The 15,389-nt window shown below is 38.8% G+C and overlaps 1 protein-coding gene across 4 annotated transcripts in view; it reads left to right on the top strand.

Moving 5' to 3' along the window:
* Nucleotides 1-15,389, top strand: part of LOC147331493 (guanine nucleotide-binding protein G(s) subunit alpha-like) — a 56,122-nt gene that overhangs the window by 20,229 nt on the left and 20,504 nt on the right. For all 4 annotated transcript variants that reach the window (XM_086293856.1, XM_086293857.1, XM_086293855.1 and 1 more), the window contains 3 exons: nucleotides 895-967; nucleotides 7,505-7,559; nucleotides 8,196-8,315. In XM_086293856.1, the coding sequence (XP_086149982.1) occupies nucleotides 895-967; nucleotides 7,505-7,559; nucleotides 8,196-8,315 (248 nt within the window). The remainder of the gene's footprint in view (nucleotides 1-894; nucleotides 968-7,504; nucleotides 7,560-8,195; nucleotides 8,316-15,389) is intronic.

The following is a 15,389-nucleotide window of genomic DNA, read 5'->3' as shown; positions in this document are numbered from 1 at the left end:
CGTGCATCAGCCTCCCTATGTAAAACTACACAAGCTAAATGTATTTACGATTCAGTGTTGCATAAAATGCGTAGTACAAGTTAAAAGTAGTATCCTAGTGTTTAGTGCTTTGCCAAGGTGAGGTAGAACAATTCATGAAGTTACCTGTGGTTCCCAAGATAAGGGTTTGGGTCACAGGAGAAATCTAAGGGGTCATGAGGTTTGCTTTTCTGGTCTGTGTGTGTTGCTTTGTGACATAATGGGTCTCAAAATTGTTCTTTAAATGAGACGTTTAAAGGGGAAATCTCTCTTTGGAGGAACTGCCTTTGGAAGAGGTCACTAGCCAGAAGTGGCAGGAACCACCGGTTTAATCTTTAACAATGCAGTGTGTATAATACGCTGACCTTTTTGTTTTTTTTAATGTAAAATCAGAAACTGCAAAGTAACAAATACATGAAGTAATGTTTTAAAAAAGGATATTTCCTTCTTAAACACAGTGAAGTAAAATGCACTGTTGAAATGGGAATACTCAAGTAAAACTCAAGTTTCTTCATACATAAGATAAGAGCAGTCAATGATAAGAGCAGTAAAAAGAGATAAGAAAAGTAAAAGGTTCTTGACTCTTAGGTTGGGTACATCGAGGTCTCGCCTTTTGGCTTTTGTGTAACATGCACTGTTTAAAAGTAGGTAAGGCCTGTGACAGGGCAATGTCTGTGCACAATGGACAGGACTTCTCTGCTAAGGTGCAACATTGTTGTAGTTCAAATCATTAAAGGCATCGCTGTTTAGTGCTTCCAGGACTCGTCTAACCTTGGAACATCAAAATGCCTTCCATCTCTGCTCCTTCCTGGATATTTTAGTTGCTTGTACAACTTCATGAAACTCTTGTCTGACTTGTTGTTTCTCTGCTTTCAGGGGCTGGTGAATCCGGGAAAAGTACGATAGTCAAACAGATGCGAATATTGCACGTTAATGGCTTCAACGCAGAGTAAGTTTCGCTGGTTCCCCCTCAGTTCACTATTCACTAAACACTCCCACAGTTTCTCTTTAGAGTAAAGGAACCCATTTAGATGGATATCTGCTCAGGTACTGACATATTTGTTGACCAAATACCTAAATTATGTAATGATGTTTTGGAGAGGAGTAATGGGGCATTAAGAAGATACCACTGATACAAAATACCTTTCCCACCAGTCTTCAAGTTTTCAGGTAGAGCAGGAGACTTGGTTAGTTATTACTTTTAAAATCACCTTAAATACAGAAGTAAAAAGAAGCATTGGATGTTACTGTTCTTGCCTATAAATAATTTCTTTAACCATATATTTAGAAGTGATGAATTAGCAGCTGTTTCCAGCTTGTTTTTATATTATAGCTAATAGAAATACTGTATTTGAAGTGTTAGTTGGACAATGAAAGAAAAAACAAAATGTTATTGGATTCATTGTGAAAATGGTAAATCAGATTGAAAGCCTTTTATGATAACTGTTTAAAAAAATATTCTATACATGTCTATACACCAACAAATTCCATATATATATCTTAGTATTTTATCATAGTGGGTTAAACAATATGCATCAAGTGCAGTATTTTAAGAGGCATTTACCTTTTTATAAAACCTCGTAATGCAGCGAGTGTAAACTGTTTTTAGATTGCAGAAGCACTGCTGCAGTAGTTCCTTACTTTGTATTAACTTCATGCACAGCAGGATCTTCTGGTTTTTACCTTTTCTAAAATCAGTAGGGATGCATGCTGGTTAAATATACTCCACATTGTTTATAAGAATTAAAACAGACTTCCAGGTCCTTATGTCACAGCCCGGCTCGACGCAACATAAAGTGTAGACTGAGTCCAGAGTTTGCAGAAACATTGGTTTTATTTTAAATTACTTAACCTCAGCTAAAGACGACAGCCCGGAGAGCATGAAGGTAAGAAGTGGCATCTTTCCCTGAGCCAACCTGAGGCATGCCTTTATCCACGCCTCGTCAGGTGTAGACAATTGGGAATTAAGCCTCTGCAACACCCAGAGACTCTTTCTTCCAGAAAACCATTGTTAGTAATGACACCTGTCGTTAAGTGCACTGAAGTCAACGTGACGTCGGCAGAGCACGTACTCGCGTTCTATCTACAATTAGCATCAACCAAATCAGTGAGGAGACAAACTCCAGTTTGTCCTGACCTGTTATGCTTGTCATTTATATGCAGTCTACAGTGGCTGAAAGATAAATGTACACCTTGGTGTCAGTATAAGGATAAAAAAGTTTATTTAATAAGACTACCAATGCCGGATGAATATTTGCTAGCCGAGTTGCATCAGACGGTCTTTCTTCTGGCTAATGTTAGCTAACATTAGCCTAACTGCTGGTATGGACTGATTACTGCCCAACATAACAGGTGGACATCCTTCTAACCAACCACTTCCTGTCTAACTTTGTCACTGGTACAATAGAGCTTGATTTAAACATTTCCATGGTAACACTGATCTCCTGTCAATCACACTGGTAGAAGATCGCTGCCATTTGATTGGTTATAGTTTTTTTTTCTGCAACATGGTGAATATAATGTCTTTAAGGAAGGTTGATATCATACCATCGTTTCACAATATCAAACCTCGTATTATGTTCACTTTGGATCGCTACAGTATTATGGCTCATAATCAAAATCCCTATGGAGAACTCTGCTGAACTGTGTACCATCTGAAGTAACATGAGTTTGTCTTTTTTTGTACTTACTGCAAGTTTGCGTTGGTGTCTGGGTTGTGCTGTGAGCCAGCTGTTTGTTAACATTACTGATAAATAGACGCAGTGACTGAAAAAGGTTGCTTAGAGAAAGTTTAAGCAGCAAAATGCCTTTTAAAGGTAATTACACAGCTTTAGATGTGCTTTATGTTGTCTCGCATTTATAACAAAGAAGTAAAAGGTTTTTCCTTTTGGTAAACTGTAAAATTTACTAAACATATTCTCACTTTTTCAACCCGATGTTCTTAACAGAGGGGAGGAGCTCCTGTCATTCCTGTGAGTCAGGAAAATAAAGTTGTTGGGGCTTTTTTGTATTGTTGTGGAGCAAATTAGTGAAAAGTTGTGTGGCACAGGAGGAAGGCTTTGTCCTTGTCAGCTTTTCATGTGGAAACATGGCTTTGGGTGCTTTTAGCCACCCTGTCTTGTGAATTTCCTAAAACTCCTTCCCAACTTGATGCAGTGGAAATAAAAGTCACATTTTTCTATTCTTAATCATCAGTTTCCTTGAAAGGGGTTTTGGGCTAGAAGAATCATCATGTGCTTATTTTTGGGTCGCATCAAACAGACGCTTCTCACAGACCCAGGCGCCCCGGTGCAGTGATGAATTCCCAGTCTTTGTTAGGGTTCCTTTTCACTCTGTGGGTTTCCCCCTCTGCATGCAAGGCTTTGCCATTCAAGGTAAGGTCAGGCACAGGTATTTGTAAGGAGCCGGTAGTGGGATGATGATGATGATGGTGGTGTTTAGTGACACACCAGGAGATGGGTGGGGGACACGAGAGATGACTGAGCAGGACAGCTCCTTTTAATAGAGGTGATCTGTTATTTACTTATTTATCTTGTGGAGGTCCTAGTGTGAGGAATATAGCATTTGAGTGAGTTTCATTACATTCACATGGAGCCTCAATTCCCTCGCTCATGTTGCTTCCTCACATCCTGGCTCCTCCCAGCTAGGATGGAGGTGAAGCTGCCGTGTGCTGCGTTGTTTGCTGCTTGCTTGTATACTTTTGATTGGCTGGGATTTCTTTATGGGTAGGGTTATATCACCACATGCTACTTTGGCATGTTCTTAACAATGCTTTCAATCACTTTGTTGTATTTTCAGGCGAGTGGGAGTGTTCACATAGATGTAGCCAAAAAGCATCAGGACAATATTTTTTTATTTTATTTTATTATTTGTTTTTTTAGACAGGCTACAACTGTTGAGTCAACCAATAAGCCAACTGGAAGAAAATATAAACAAGTTAGACAAAGAGAATGAAACACATGACAAGGTTGGGTCGCCAGGTAAACCTATAGACTAACATCAAACTGAGTATTTGTGCCATCACCATTTTATTTGTTTTTTTAAAATAAATCGAGACATTATGAGTGAGAGATGGATCTGACTGTGAAGCAGAGGGACGCGAGTCATAGGCTAGCAACTTGCTTTTTAAGCTCACTTTAAAGCATACCGTGGTAATATAGAATGATGTTAATAATTTGATATAAAAGCTGTAGCCTTGTGAATTACAGCCTGTTATCTAGGAGATTTGATTTAAAGCAGCTGAGTTTAGAAACTCACATCATTTCTTTTAGATTAATGACAGTTTAACTGGGAGAAAGGACTGACTCTGTTGGACTTGGTAGGTCAACAGTGGTCAACAGAGTGCACTCATGGTTGTACTCGAGTGTTACCTGAGCAAAGCTTCCTTTAGACCAGGGGTGTCAAACTCAAATACACAGTGGGCCAAAATTCAAAACTGGAACAAAGTCGTGGGCTAACATTAATATTTATTGAAAAAAAAAATCTTCCTCCAGATATGAGAATGAATCTTTTCTTATGGACTCAAACAAGTTTTGCTGAAAAACTGAATATGGAACAAGCAAAGCTTAATACTAAACAATATATATATTAGCTGTATAATACCAGTAGGACAGCTCTAATAGTAATTTGGTGTGGCTTCGCGGGCCAAATGTAATTAGGCTGCGGGCCAGAGTTTGACACTTATGCTTTAGACCGTAGAGAGATCACAAACTCAAACACAGTCAGGTTTTATTTGACCTTTTATCAAGTTATTCACAGACTTGCTGTTAGTTAGTGATTACTGACTGTGACACATATGTTCATAGCAGGAAAAGTACCTGAAGCTGCTTACTGCATGTGTTTTGGTGAATTTTGTCACATAGAGTCAGCGACTGGTTTGACCAGCAATCAGAAAGGAATCGATTAATATTTGCCTTGAAAAAACAAAACAGGGATGTGTGCAAAAATCCTGTGAAAGCAATTTTCTGAATGGATTTTTGTACTTGGGGTGGATTTCTCTTTTTAGCCTGATTGCGTTTCATGTCATTAGGTCAGTTGCAGTGCGTGTTCAGGTCTTCTGTGCTTTTTTGACTTGTTTTTTTTCACCAGTCAGGAATATATCCTACTGCCATGAATTTAAATGGCAATTATTTAGAGAAATTGGGTGCTTTTTAAAAATATTTGTAAATATGCAGACGAAAGAAATCTGTACAGCTGTGTTGGTCTCTGTATGGAGAAATAGTCATAGGTGAGAATGAGGATCACTGCAAAAATTCACATCTGGAATAAGGCAGAAAGTGCTCAGAATAAGTGACACGGGGTTGTTTTGGAGAATTTGTGCTGCTGTTGTGTTGCCTGTTCTGATATAATTGTTATTAATCCACCTTATTATCAACAACGCTTTAAAAGATTCGAATATCAATTAGAAATGACCAGCATTCATCCCAGAAATATTATATTTTTGGTTAAAATATTGACATATTTTACTATTTCAGTGCCAGCTAGCGATGGTAGCTGATTAAAATGCCCACATGTGCTTTTATATTAACATGTGAAGTGGCTACAACTGGGAAGTATTGTTTACATTTTACATAGGACGCATGAGCGAGAGATATCCACCCATGCCTTTAATTTAAAATCTTTCCCCTCAGCACAAGTTGTATACGCTTAATTTTAGGGTTTGTATTCTTGCTGTAAGGTTAAGTAGCCCATTGTTGAGATATTTGTGGAATTCATTATCAAATCTGAATTTCAACAACCAGACTTTTGTGTTTTGTCAGGACACATTTGAAGGAATCCAGCACTTATGTTTCTGTGTGACGTCAGTGCTTCGCGATATCAGCAAAGCTCACAGATTGCATGAACTGCCATGTTGTGAAATTCTGTTTATCTCTACAACGACAAGGAAGGACAAAATGTGGACCGTATTATTTAATTTAGCAGTACTTTGGGCTCCTTGGTGTTCATGACTTCTCAAACTATAGTACAAAAATGTACTATAACAATCAACTAGCTGTGTGGTTTAGTGCTTAATGAATAGGGATGGGTATCGTTTAGGTTTTATCCAATACTAGTACCAAACCGGTACTTTTGAAACGGTGCCGGTGCTCAAACGGTGCTCAAACGGGTGCTTAAAGAATGGAGAACACAAAATTGGTCCAAAAACCTCTCATGGTCAGCTTGTTTTTTGTAAAAAGATAACAATGTTAGCCTTTTCTGCAGCTATAGGGCATATATGGTATCACTCTTGGCTGGAAGCAGTGCTTAAACACTGGAAAAAAACACAAACTTTGTCCAAAAACCTCTCATGTTTAACTGTTTCCCTCTTTTTCTTTGGTCATTTTAGCCTTTTTGGCCAGGGTGAAGGGAGTATCTGCCATCAAACAAGAAGACAGCCGCATGTAACTACGACGGTGTTTGCTAGTTCACCTTACGTGCATTAATGTAATAACGTGGTTAGCCTACTCAACGTAAATCACACACGAACAACATTAAGTTACTCATGCAGAGAAGAATGGCTGCTGCTGCCATCATCATCCGTCATCATTTCTGCTACACTGGCAGGGCTAGGGGCCAGGACGCTCCTCTCCGGGTTTTTGGGGGATGTTGCATAACAGGCAACCCACCCGCAGTAGATGTGCTCGGTGTGAGGTCTCGCAGCAAGCTATCAAATACGGCGCATTTCTGGGCTTTTAAAAAAAACGCTATGCGTCGCCAGGTGTTTCATCGGATTCAAGGTGTTACTTCCTTTGACAGTATCAGCTTAAAGCACTTGTTGCTGCTGAGTTTGCATATTTTGCTGTGAAGTACAGCCAGACTTTTGACCGCTTCGCCTTGGGCATTTTTAATCTGTAGCTCTGCTCTAAAAGAACGTACCTACCTGGACCCGCCTACTATCCTCGGAAACGTAAAATGATTGGCTAGAAGTGTATCTCAGCTCAGGAAAAAAAAGCACCGAAATAAAGCACCGAAATGTGCGCTGCTTTTCGGTCTGGTTACTACCGTTTATGTCAGAACCGGTGCCATCATGGCACCGGATACCGGTACCCATCCCTATTAATGAATGTCATTGTCAAAATTAAGACAAGCTGTTCTGTTCTTCTTTGGTATCAGCAAAATTCAGTGGTTGCACTTGGTCAGCAAATAAACAAAATATCTGTGTATGTGGGGCAGTCGTAATACTGATGTCAGATATAATTTAGCTCTAGGCTGACAAATACATCCTGGAGAAGTTAATATTACACAGCACATTTCCACTGGAATCCACTGGGACTGACACTGAAGAAACAAAACATCTCTGTGTAATTACAGTTTTTATTTAAAAATATTGTTTCCTGTCCCTGTTGCACTGCGATGGCCATATTTGGATTTATAGCTGTACATGAATATTTCTTTAAATGTCATCATTCACTGTTAACCTTTGTAGCTTAGGTCAATTAAAGCTAGTTGCCATCTATGCTTTTAAGTGATAAATAAATAAAGCACATGCGAACTCTTCTCTTCACAGGGAGAAAAAACAGAAAATTCATGATATTAAAAACAACATTAAAGAAGCTATAGAGGTAAGACACTGTTCTTTTTTCCTTTGATAGATGAATGATGTTTCTTTGTAATGTTCTGTCTGATATGCAGGTTTTTGGCTAAAAGAGGAAAAAACATGGATTATAGCTTCTTAAAAAAATAAATAAAAAAATCCAAAACTCAATGCTGTATTCTAAGCGAGGAGGCTTTCAGTCACACATTGCTTCAGACCGGTCAGCGACCCCATGTGCGCTCCCAACCAGCTGGGAGTCGTTACAAAAATTTGCTGCACCACAACTCTCCTTGCTGTTACTTTGGGCAGTACCACATTGTCACAGTCACTTGTAGTTTGCATCATCTCGTCTACAAACACCCACTACCCACTCGCTGGGTGGTGGAGAAATTTCAAAAAGTGCAGAAGCAACCTGCTAGCGACCAAAGCAATCAGATGGAGGCTTGCGGTGCAGTCTCGAATACCTCCAACCACATGGGGAATACAGATTTATCACTAGCAGGTGGTGGTTGTTGGCGATGGCTAAACAGCCTCTAGGCGTGGGTGACTGAGGGGCTAAGATGATGAAAATTTGTATCTAAAGCCGTTTTGAGGCAGTGTAAACACATTTATGAATAATATTAATGAATGAGGCTTTTTGTGTTTGTGTGTTCTTTTCATACAGACGATTGTGGCGGCCATGAATACGCTCACACCTCCTTGCCAGTTAGCCTGTCCTGAGAACCAGTCTCGGATTGATTATGTCCTGAACCTAGTAAACCAGAAGGATTTTGATTTTCCTACAGTAAGTTCAACTGTACTTCATCTCAGATCTCTGACTTTTAAATGCAGTTTGTTTCCTTCTGCTTTCATTCGAACCTCTTGATCTGTGTGTAAAGAAAATAATGAATGTCGTGACACAATGAAACATGTGATCAGACAATAAAACAAAATTGAACAGCACAATTTTTGAAGAGCAATTTGGTTTTAAACAAAGCTGCTGCAAGTTAATAAATCAAATCTCTTTTTCCCCAGTGGGTGTTTTTTGTTGTAAAATCGCTCCTGCTATTTTGCACTAACAGGTGTAAATGTGTCAGATTCTCATTACTAACCTGCTGAATCTTACAGGTGTTCTGGCTAGTTGTGCTAGAGGTGAGTAAGGTATCACGCGACAGCCTGTATGAGTCCGCCTGGTGTGTTTGCGTGGTGATTCAGTAATTAGCAAGTGTGCTTCCGCTTGGGAGGTTGTCAATTGAATGAGCCTCTCACCTGAGAGTACCACACCGCCGATTAACTCTAATTGTCTGTAATAAACCTAAATGTGTCCAGAGGGACATGTCTTCCATAAACGCGTAGACCAGTCTGCTCCCAGCGGCCTGGGAGGAAGTCGATGAAGGTCCCACCACTGATCTGGAGATTGATTCATTGATTTATTTGCTCATGTCTTTCTGTTATTAAGACTGGTGTTCCAGATTAGTTGATCAATCATATTTTACAAAGTAATGTTCACCCTTCACTGGACGCCCCTTGGGGTTGAAATCTGCGGCCACAGAATCAGTTTGTGTGTTAAGTATTCTGGCTTTAAATTTGTGTTTCGCTACTGAACAATCTCCAATATTTCAGTAAGTACACAATGACCGCAAAATTCAAGCTTTTTTTTGTTAACTATCTAACAGTGGGCAGTTAATTAAATTTTAATTTCAATTACAATTTTGCATCCAATGATTATTTAAAAAAATAGATTTTTTTTAAATTACATTGATCTTTAATTGAATGTGGCACATTGATTACTTTTTTGCATTTTTACTATAGCGAATCAGATGTTGAATGTGTTTCCTCCACCCTAAAAGCCCAATCGCTTACTTTAGCTTAGCTAGAGCCAAGATCATGCAAAAGAAGCAAAAGTTGAAAATGTTTCAATAGATGAGCTTATGTTGGGAACAGTTTGTTGCAGCTATGGATGAGGTGGTCTCTCACCTGGTCCACTTTTGGGGACAGAGGGGTCAGGAGATGTTGGCTCTCCGTTTCTCTGTGCGTCGCTGCGATGCCGGTGTTCTGTCCAGTCAGCTTACGTTCTCAAATCAGCATACACTTTATGACACCCTGACTTGCCAATTTACAGTTTGGCATACAGACCTTTTGTCGTCTGTATGCCGAACTGACGGCTCCTGTTCACATGGTGGAATTATGTATGTATGCTACTCTGATTTGTCTGCTGAGATGATGGAACGACCGGTTTCCTGAGGTGGGTTAGTGTATGAAGGTGCGCTAATACTGAAAAACACACCATTATCTCTACACCAGATCAGCCTGTGTCCTGCCCTGCATCCATCTCCCTTTCTTCATTTATCTGGTTGTTTTTCATTTAAATTATGTACTAATTTAAAATTTAAGGAAATCATACATTCAAAAAAAGTGTTGTTGTTTTTTTTGTTTTTGTTTTTAACACATTCAGTAAATGCATGTTTAAAGTGAATGAATATTTTGTTTTGGCCCTATAACTATCCCCATTATCTGCTGACAAATCTGACAATAAGATTATGATCATGCAACCACACACAGTGAAAAACACGTCCTTTGCGTTTGGGACGCCATCTGTGAGAAGCTGACAATCACTGTTAAAGCAGGGATTCAAACAACCGGGTCTTTAATAGTGATAGTTTCTGATAAACGGGAGGAAAAAAATCCCTAACTTTAGTTTCCCAAATGTGAGTTTGCAGCTTTTCTTTTTTGTGATCTTATACTTTCTATGTTTATTGTATATAGGTCAAATTAACTGATGAGTAAATCTCTATAAGCAGAAAATAAATGAAACTCCTGAGTGCAGCATTACTCAGTTGTTGTCTAACAGGGGAGCGGTTACATAGAGGGAAAAGAACACAGAGTCTGTGTTTTTCCAGCATGGTGGCCTTAGTGTTTAAACTGGTTGCTCCTTTCGTGTACATTTGTCTTGTACATTTGTCGTTTACAGCTGAGTTTCCAGTAAAGAGTGAGCGTATTTGTGTGTAAGCAAAAGGAAGTCTCCTGATATTGTCTCTGTTACGTCATGGCAAATTTATTATGTGGGCCTATCTCAAGCTGACCCTTCCCTCGGGCTGTCCGTCCGTCACTAGACTTCCACTGCAGGAGGGAAAAACCAGAACTCTTTTTAATTTTAGGGTGTTGAGGATTACAGTAAATCCAAACGTGAAGGCAGTGCTGTTAGTGAAGTACTGCTGTGATTTTTGAAAAGTTCACAGTGATAGCTGGTTATTTAAAGCAGTGTTTAAAGAGCATCAAAAATTGAACAGTTTGTCCATCTGAACGCGTATTTGTTAAGGAAAGAGAAATGATGGGGTCGGCTCCTCCTCAGCTGCCTCCTCTTCCCGCTCCCCCTTGCCTGGCCTTAGGGTCTACTGGAAACCAGTTTGACTGGTTGACGCTGCCTTTCACTGTAGACAGACAATAAGCATAGGGCTTGTGTTGAATATCCACAGGCTTTTTGTGAATTTCCCCTCGAAGCTTTATGTCTAATCAACAATCCTCATAATTATTATTCACTAAAATTACTTTTTCTTTGTAAACATTAAGCACTGAACTTTTTTTTCTATTTTAAAAGAAAAACTTTTGTACTAACTTAGTCTTTGTAGACTGATTTTTGCATACCTGTGCTCAGCTGTTTGCAGCACACAGCATACCCTATCCTTAAAAGCCTTTCGATGGTAAAAAGAAAAGGAACGTTCAGGGAGAGGAGCAAAGGAGTGATCCCTCTTTCAGGACAGACAGGTGGGGTGTGTGTGTTTACAAATTCACCAACCCCTTCACTTTCGTTTTACAGTAACAAATATGCAGGAAGTCTTTAAATGAAAGTGACCATGAAAAAGTAAATAAGGCCGAGATGCATCAAAAAAGGATGGGAAATAAATAAAGGTCATCTGTGGATTTGGCATAAAGATTTATCTGTGTTTTATTTTATGCTCTTATCATTTTTCATTGTCTAAGTGTATTGATTTGCAATTAAAAATAATATATAAAAATAAAAGACTTAGTCATTCACACAGACACCCCTGCCTTAATAAACACATACACTTCTAAAACATATAAATGATACTTTAATTCTAATTCTGTAGGAACCCTTTTAAATATAATTAAATGATAACTGCAGCACAGCATCTCAGATTGGGTCTATAAGCAAGCTCCAGTTCTTAACATGAAAACTTTGCATAGCTATTGTAGCTTTTTATACAGCAGGAAGTTTACAGTCCTGCATAAACTGTAAGGGAAAGAAACTGGTAATAAAATAACAAATTTATTGGTAAAGCCATATTTACATATTACTGGTTACTGTATTATTTAACAAAATAAAGTTAAAAAAGAGAATAAGTGAGTTAGTTGTTACTCCTAACTGAAACACTTCTTTTCTTCTTAAAGCCAACATTGTTAGCTGATTTACAAGCTGGTCTGACAAAACAACCAATGGATACAGATTTCACCCAGATTTAAACTTTCCCACTTTTTTATGTTATTTTCATTATTAGATTCTTTTGGCCTTTTCTTTTTGTAGTTGAGCTGATCATGATAACAAATTACATCCTTTGTAGTTGTTGGGTTTTTGTTTTTTGGCAGGGTAAACAAATTATTAAACGAAATTATATTTAGCAATATTTATAAAAAGTTTTTGTGTGCACTTTTTTTTCTTTGCTGCAATTTATTTCAAATGGTGCTTATTGCTTTCGATTGATCATTTATTCTGAAAAATGTTCATCTGCTTCTATTTTCTTAACTGTTTATCCAGTTTAGGGTTGGAGGAGCATTAGAGCGTTTCCCAGCTGACACAGCTTTTAGCTATCCTAAACTATAAATTCAAAGCCCTTAAATCCAGGATGCAATTACAGTCTCACTTGTTTTTACGTCATTACATTCAGTTTTTCTAAGTTGGTTCAGAAGGAAGTTAATGTCATTGTCACGATCATTAGACCTTCTGAATTCCAGCACGTCCAAAACGTTGCTCTGAGCTCTTCCCACAGTCTACAGGGATAAATTAAAATAACAATAATGAATAAGACTGTGTGTGTAAAGACAACAAGTAAGTGCATACAGTTCACCTGTATGCATGCACTTTGGGGACGATCAATCAATCGGATACAGCGAAACGTTAAAGTTAAAATCCACATGTGTAAAATAAAATAAATTCTAAAAACTGCAGTGGCGGATACATGACCAGTTAGTTCTTCTGTTAAGTAACAACTGTTTCCTGAGTTGAGCAGTGCCTTTTGAAAAAGTGTGACAGCACCTTAATGCCAAACATTTATGTCATGTGCAAAATCTCACTTTGTGCAACATGTCAGAAGATAAAAAGTTCCCAGGGTTAACTTTTCAGATGAGTGTACTATGAAGCAAGATTACCGGTAGTGGGTTTCTGTGGAATGCCGAGCTGAAAGCCAAAGTTTTGTGCGCTAATTGAACTTAGCTAGATCACCACAGTCGTTTCAGAATCACCGCGTTTAGAGCGTGCTCTAAGAGCGATAAAGATTTTCTGCAGAAGGAATGTGTTTTATACATGTAACCTGTTGATCCATACCTTTAGGAAGCAGACTCGTTGGGAACATGCGAACATGCAAAAGGCCCTGTGCTGCCAACCTTTCCCAAGTTTGTTTTATACTCTGCGAACTGCAGCTAATTGTGTTTTTAGCCTATGAGTAAAATCGTGTTCACTTTGATCTGGTGACGAATTAAACTTATTTCTACAACTCATGCATTAGGTCATGTGACCCACCTGAATGAACTGAGTAGCCTATAATATGTTTTATAGTTTCACACTTTGCACCTTTTGTAGTCATCAAGTTAGAAACACACAGCAGCTTCTGATAGCGTACCATAATTTAAAAAAAAAAAAACCCAATCCCATGTCCTCTTTATTTGTTGCATTTTTGTTTAATTTCTTATATCCTGTATGTATCTTAATCACCTATCCCTCTGTCAGAAGTAGGCAACATTCAGTCTTTAAATTCTGTTTGTAGGAATAGTCAAGGGATACATCAAATGCCCCCTTTTTACATGAGCATGCGCAGAGCCTAAAAAAAGAATGGGTTAACAAAGAGAGCTAGTTACCCACCCTCCCCAGCTAATGTAGATGAAGCCTAGCTATACTGGACTTGCTACATAGCAAGTTATATCTCTCAGAGTGTTTTGATTCTAGCCCAGCTCATAGCCTTTAACTAGTCTTTACTTGTCGGACCAACTCTGCAGTGATAGGTGGAAAACACAGTGCCCAGCATTTGGTTAACAATTACACTGAAGCTGGTAACACTTTTATGGCGATTTTCAGTAACTTTGTCTATGTTACTTTCCACACACTAACAATAGATTGCCACTCATATACAGAACGTACAAATTACCCAAAAGGCCACTTCTCTAAAGTGAAAGGCTCAGCTGATAACCCATGACTTCTACTCATTCCATTATCCTACTTAATCCTTCCTGATTTTTTTTAATAGTATACAGTTTAACTCTATGTCTCATAATGGCTTCTTTGTGCCTGTCTCCATTGTATGTGACAATTCTAGATCACAGTGAAGATAGGCCCCTGCGTAGTGACAGTCTAGCCTTGTGTTGGTACAAAGCTCTCCGTTTCTACATGAACTCTGTGAACTGCTCTGTTTCCTGCTTATATCAGTTTGCTCATCTGCTGCTCCTCGGCGAGCCGGCCTTTAACTCCAAACTAAGCTGGGGTGTATCACTGACCCCTCGGCTGTCCTTAAACGGTTTCAGCCATCGAGAACCAGATGAAAAATACAGCTGTAAGAAAGGGACACAGGCCTGTCCAAGATCACACTCAACTTTTTCATGTATAACTAGTCACTAATATTAATAGCAGATCGTTAGTTTGTCGGTCCTTCTGTATCCCGCCTTGTAAACGCCACATTTCTTGAACACTTTTCAGGCGATTTCATGAAACTGAACTCGGTTAAACTGATTACACTATAGTGATCAGGGTCACAGTGACATCACAGGAAATATAAACAAATGCTTAATCCAATAAAATAATTATGCGATGGCATTTTATATTTAAAAGGTCAAAGGTAAACTTCACTGTGACATCAGAATGTCCTGCAAAAGCTGACTAAATGCGACAGCAGTAAGTGTTAGTCACATTTGACCAACTTTAACTGCTTTCCCTTTATTATTGTAGGGTCTTTACCTTACAGTATAAAGTGCCTTGAGGCAGCGGTTGTTATGATTTTCCGGTATATAAATATAACTGAACTGAATTGAAGTGAACATTTGTGTGACGAATAGAACGTGTATACGCTACATGTGGTTGCAAACAATTATGTGTTAAGGCTAGCTTAGCACATATTTTGGACTGTTTGCTCAACTTTTGGAGGTCAACACAGCACATGTTGCTTCCTGTGTGAAAGGCCCTGTAAGTTAATGATATCCAACATCTGTAATGCATAATGCGTGGCCCAAAAGGCCCCCAAAAATCCAAAAACATGCGCTGTTGAGAGAGAGAAAGTGAGGAACATACAGACTAGGAGTTTATCACTTCCAGCACAAAGAAACATCTGACATACAACACTGGGTGATTTAGCCAATTGTAACTGGGTAACATAAGTTGACAGATGTAAGCTGAATTGCTAAAACGGTATGAAGTCTTAACTTTTACTGGCTCTACTTTGTTTAAAATGTCTAACCTGTCTGTCCGGCGCCCTTCATGGTCCCCTCGCCTCACAGTGAACAAAAATGGGGAAAAGTTGGAGATAAGCGTCTCTGCAAATTAGATCACGTTGCAGTTATTTAAAAATCAGGACATCAGAAATATTTTGTCTCATTTGATAATAATGATGTCTGGCTGTAGTTTCTCCACACACCTGCCGAAATCTGGGCGTGCACTTCT

The sequence above is a fragment of the Aulonocara sp. 'chitande type north' Nkhata Bay genome, linkage group LG5 (genome assembly GCF_057382095.1).
Source record: "Aulonocara sp. 'chitande type north' Nkhata Bay isolate Kocher_YH1m ecotype deep benthic linkage group LG5, A_spYH_male_GT1.1, whole genome shotgun sequence".
Taxonomy (NCBI): Eukaryota; Metazoa; Chordata; class Actinopteri; order Cichliformes; family Cichlidae; genus Aulonocara; species Aulonocara sp. 'chitande type north' Nkhata Bay.
Note: the sequence above shows the minus strand (reverse complement) of the source record. Positions and strands in the feature narration are given on the sequence as shown.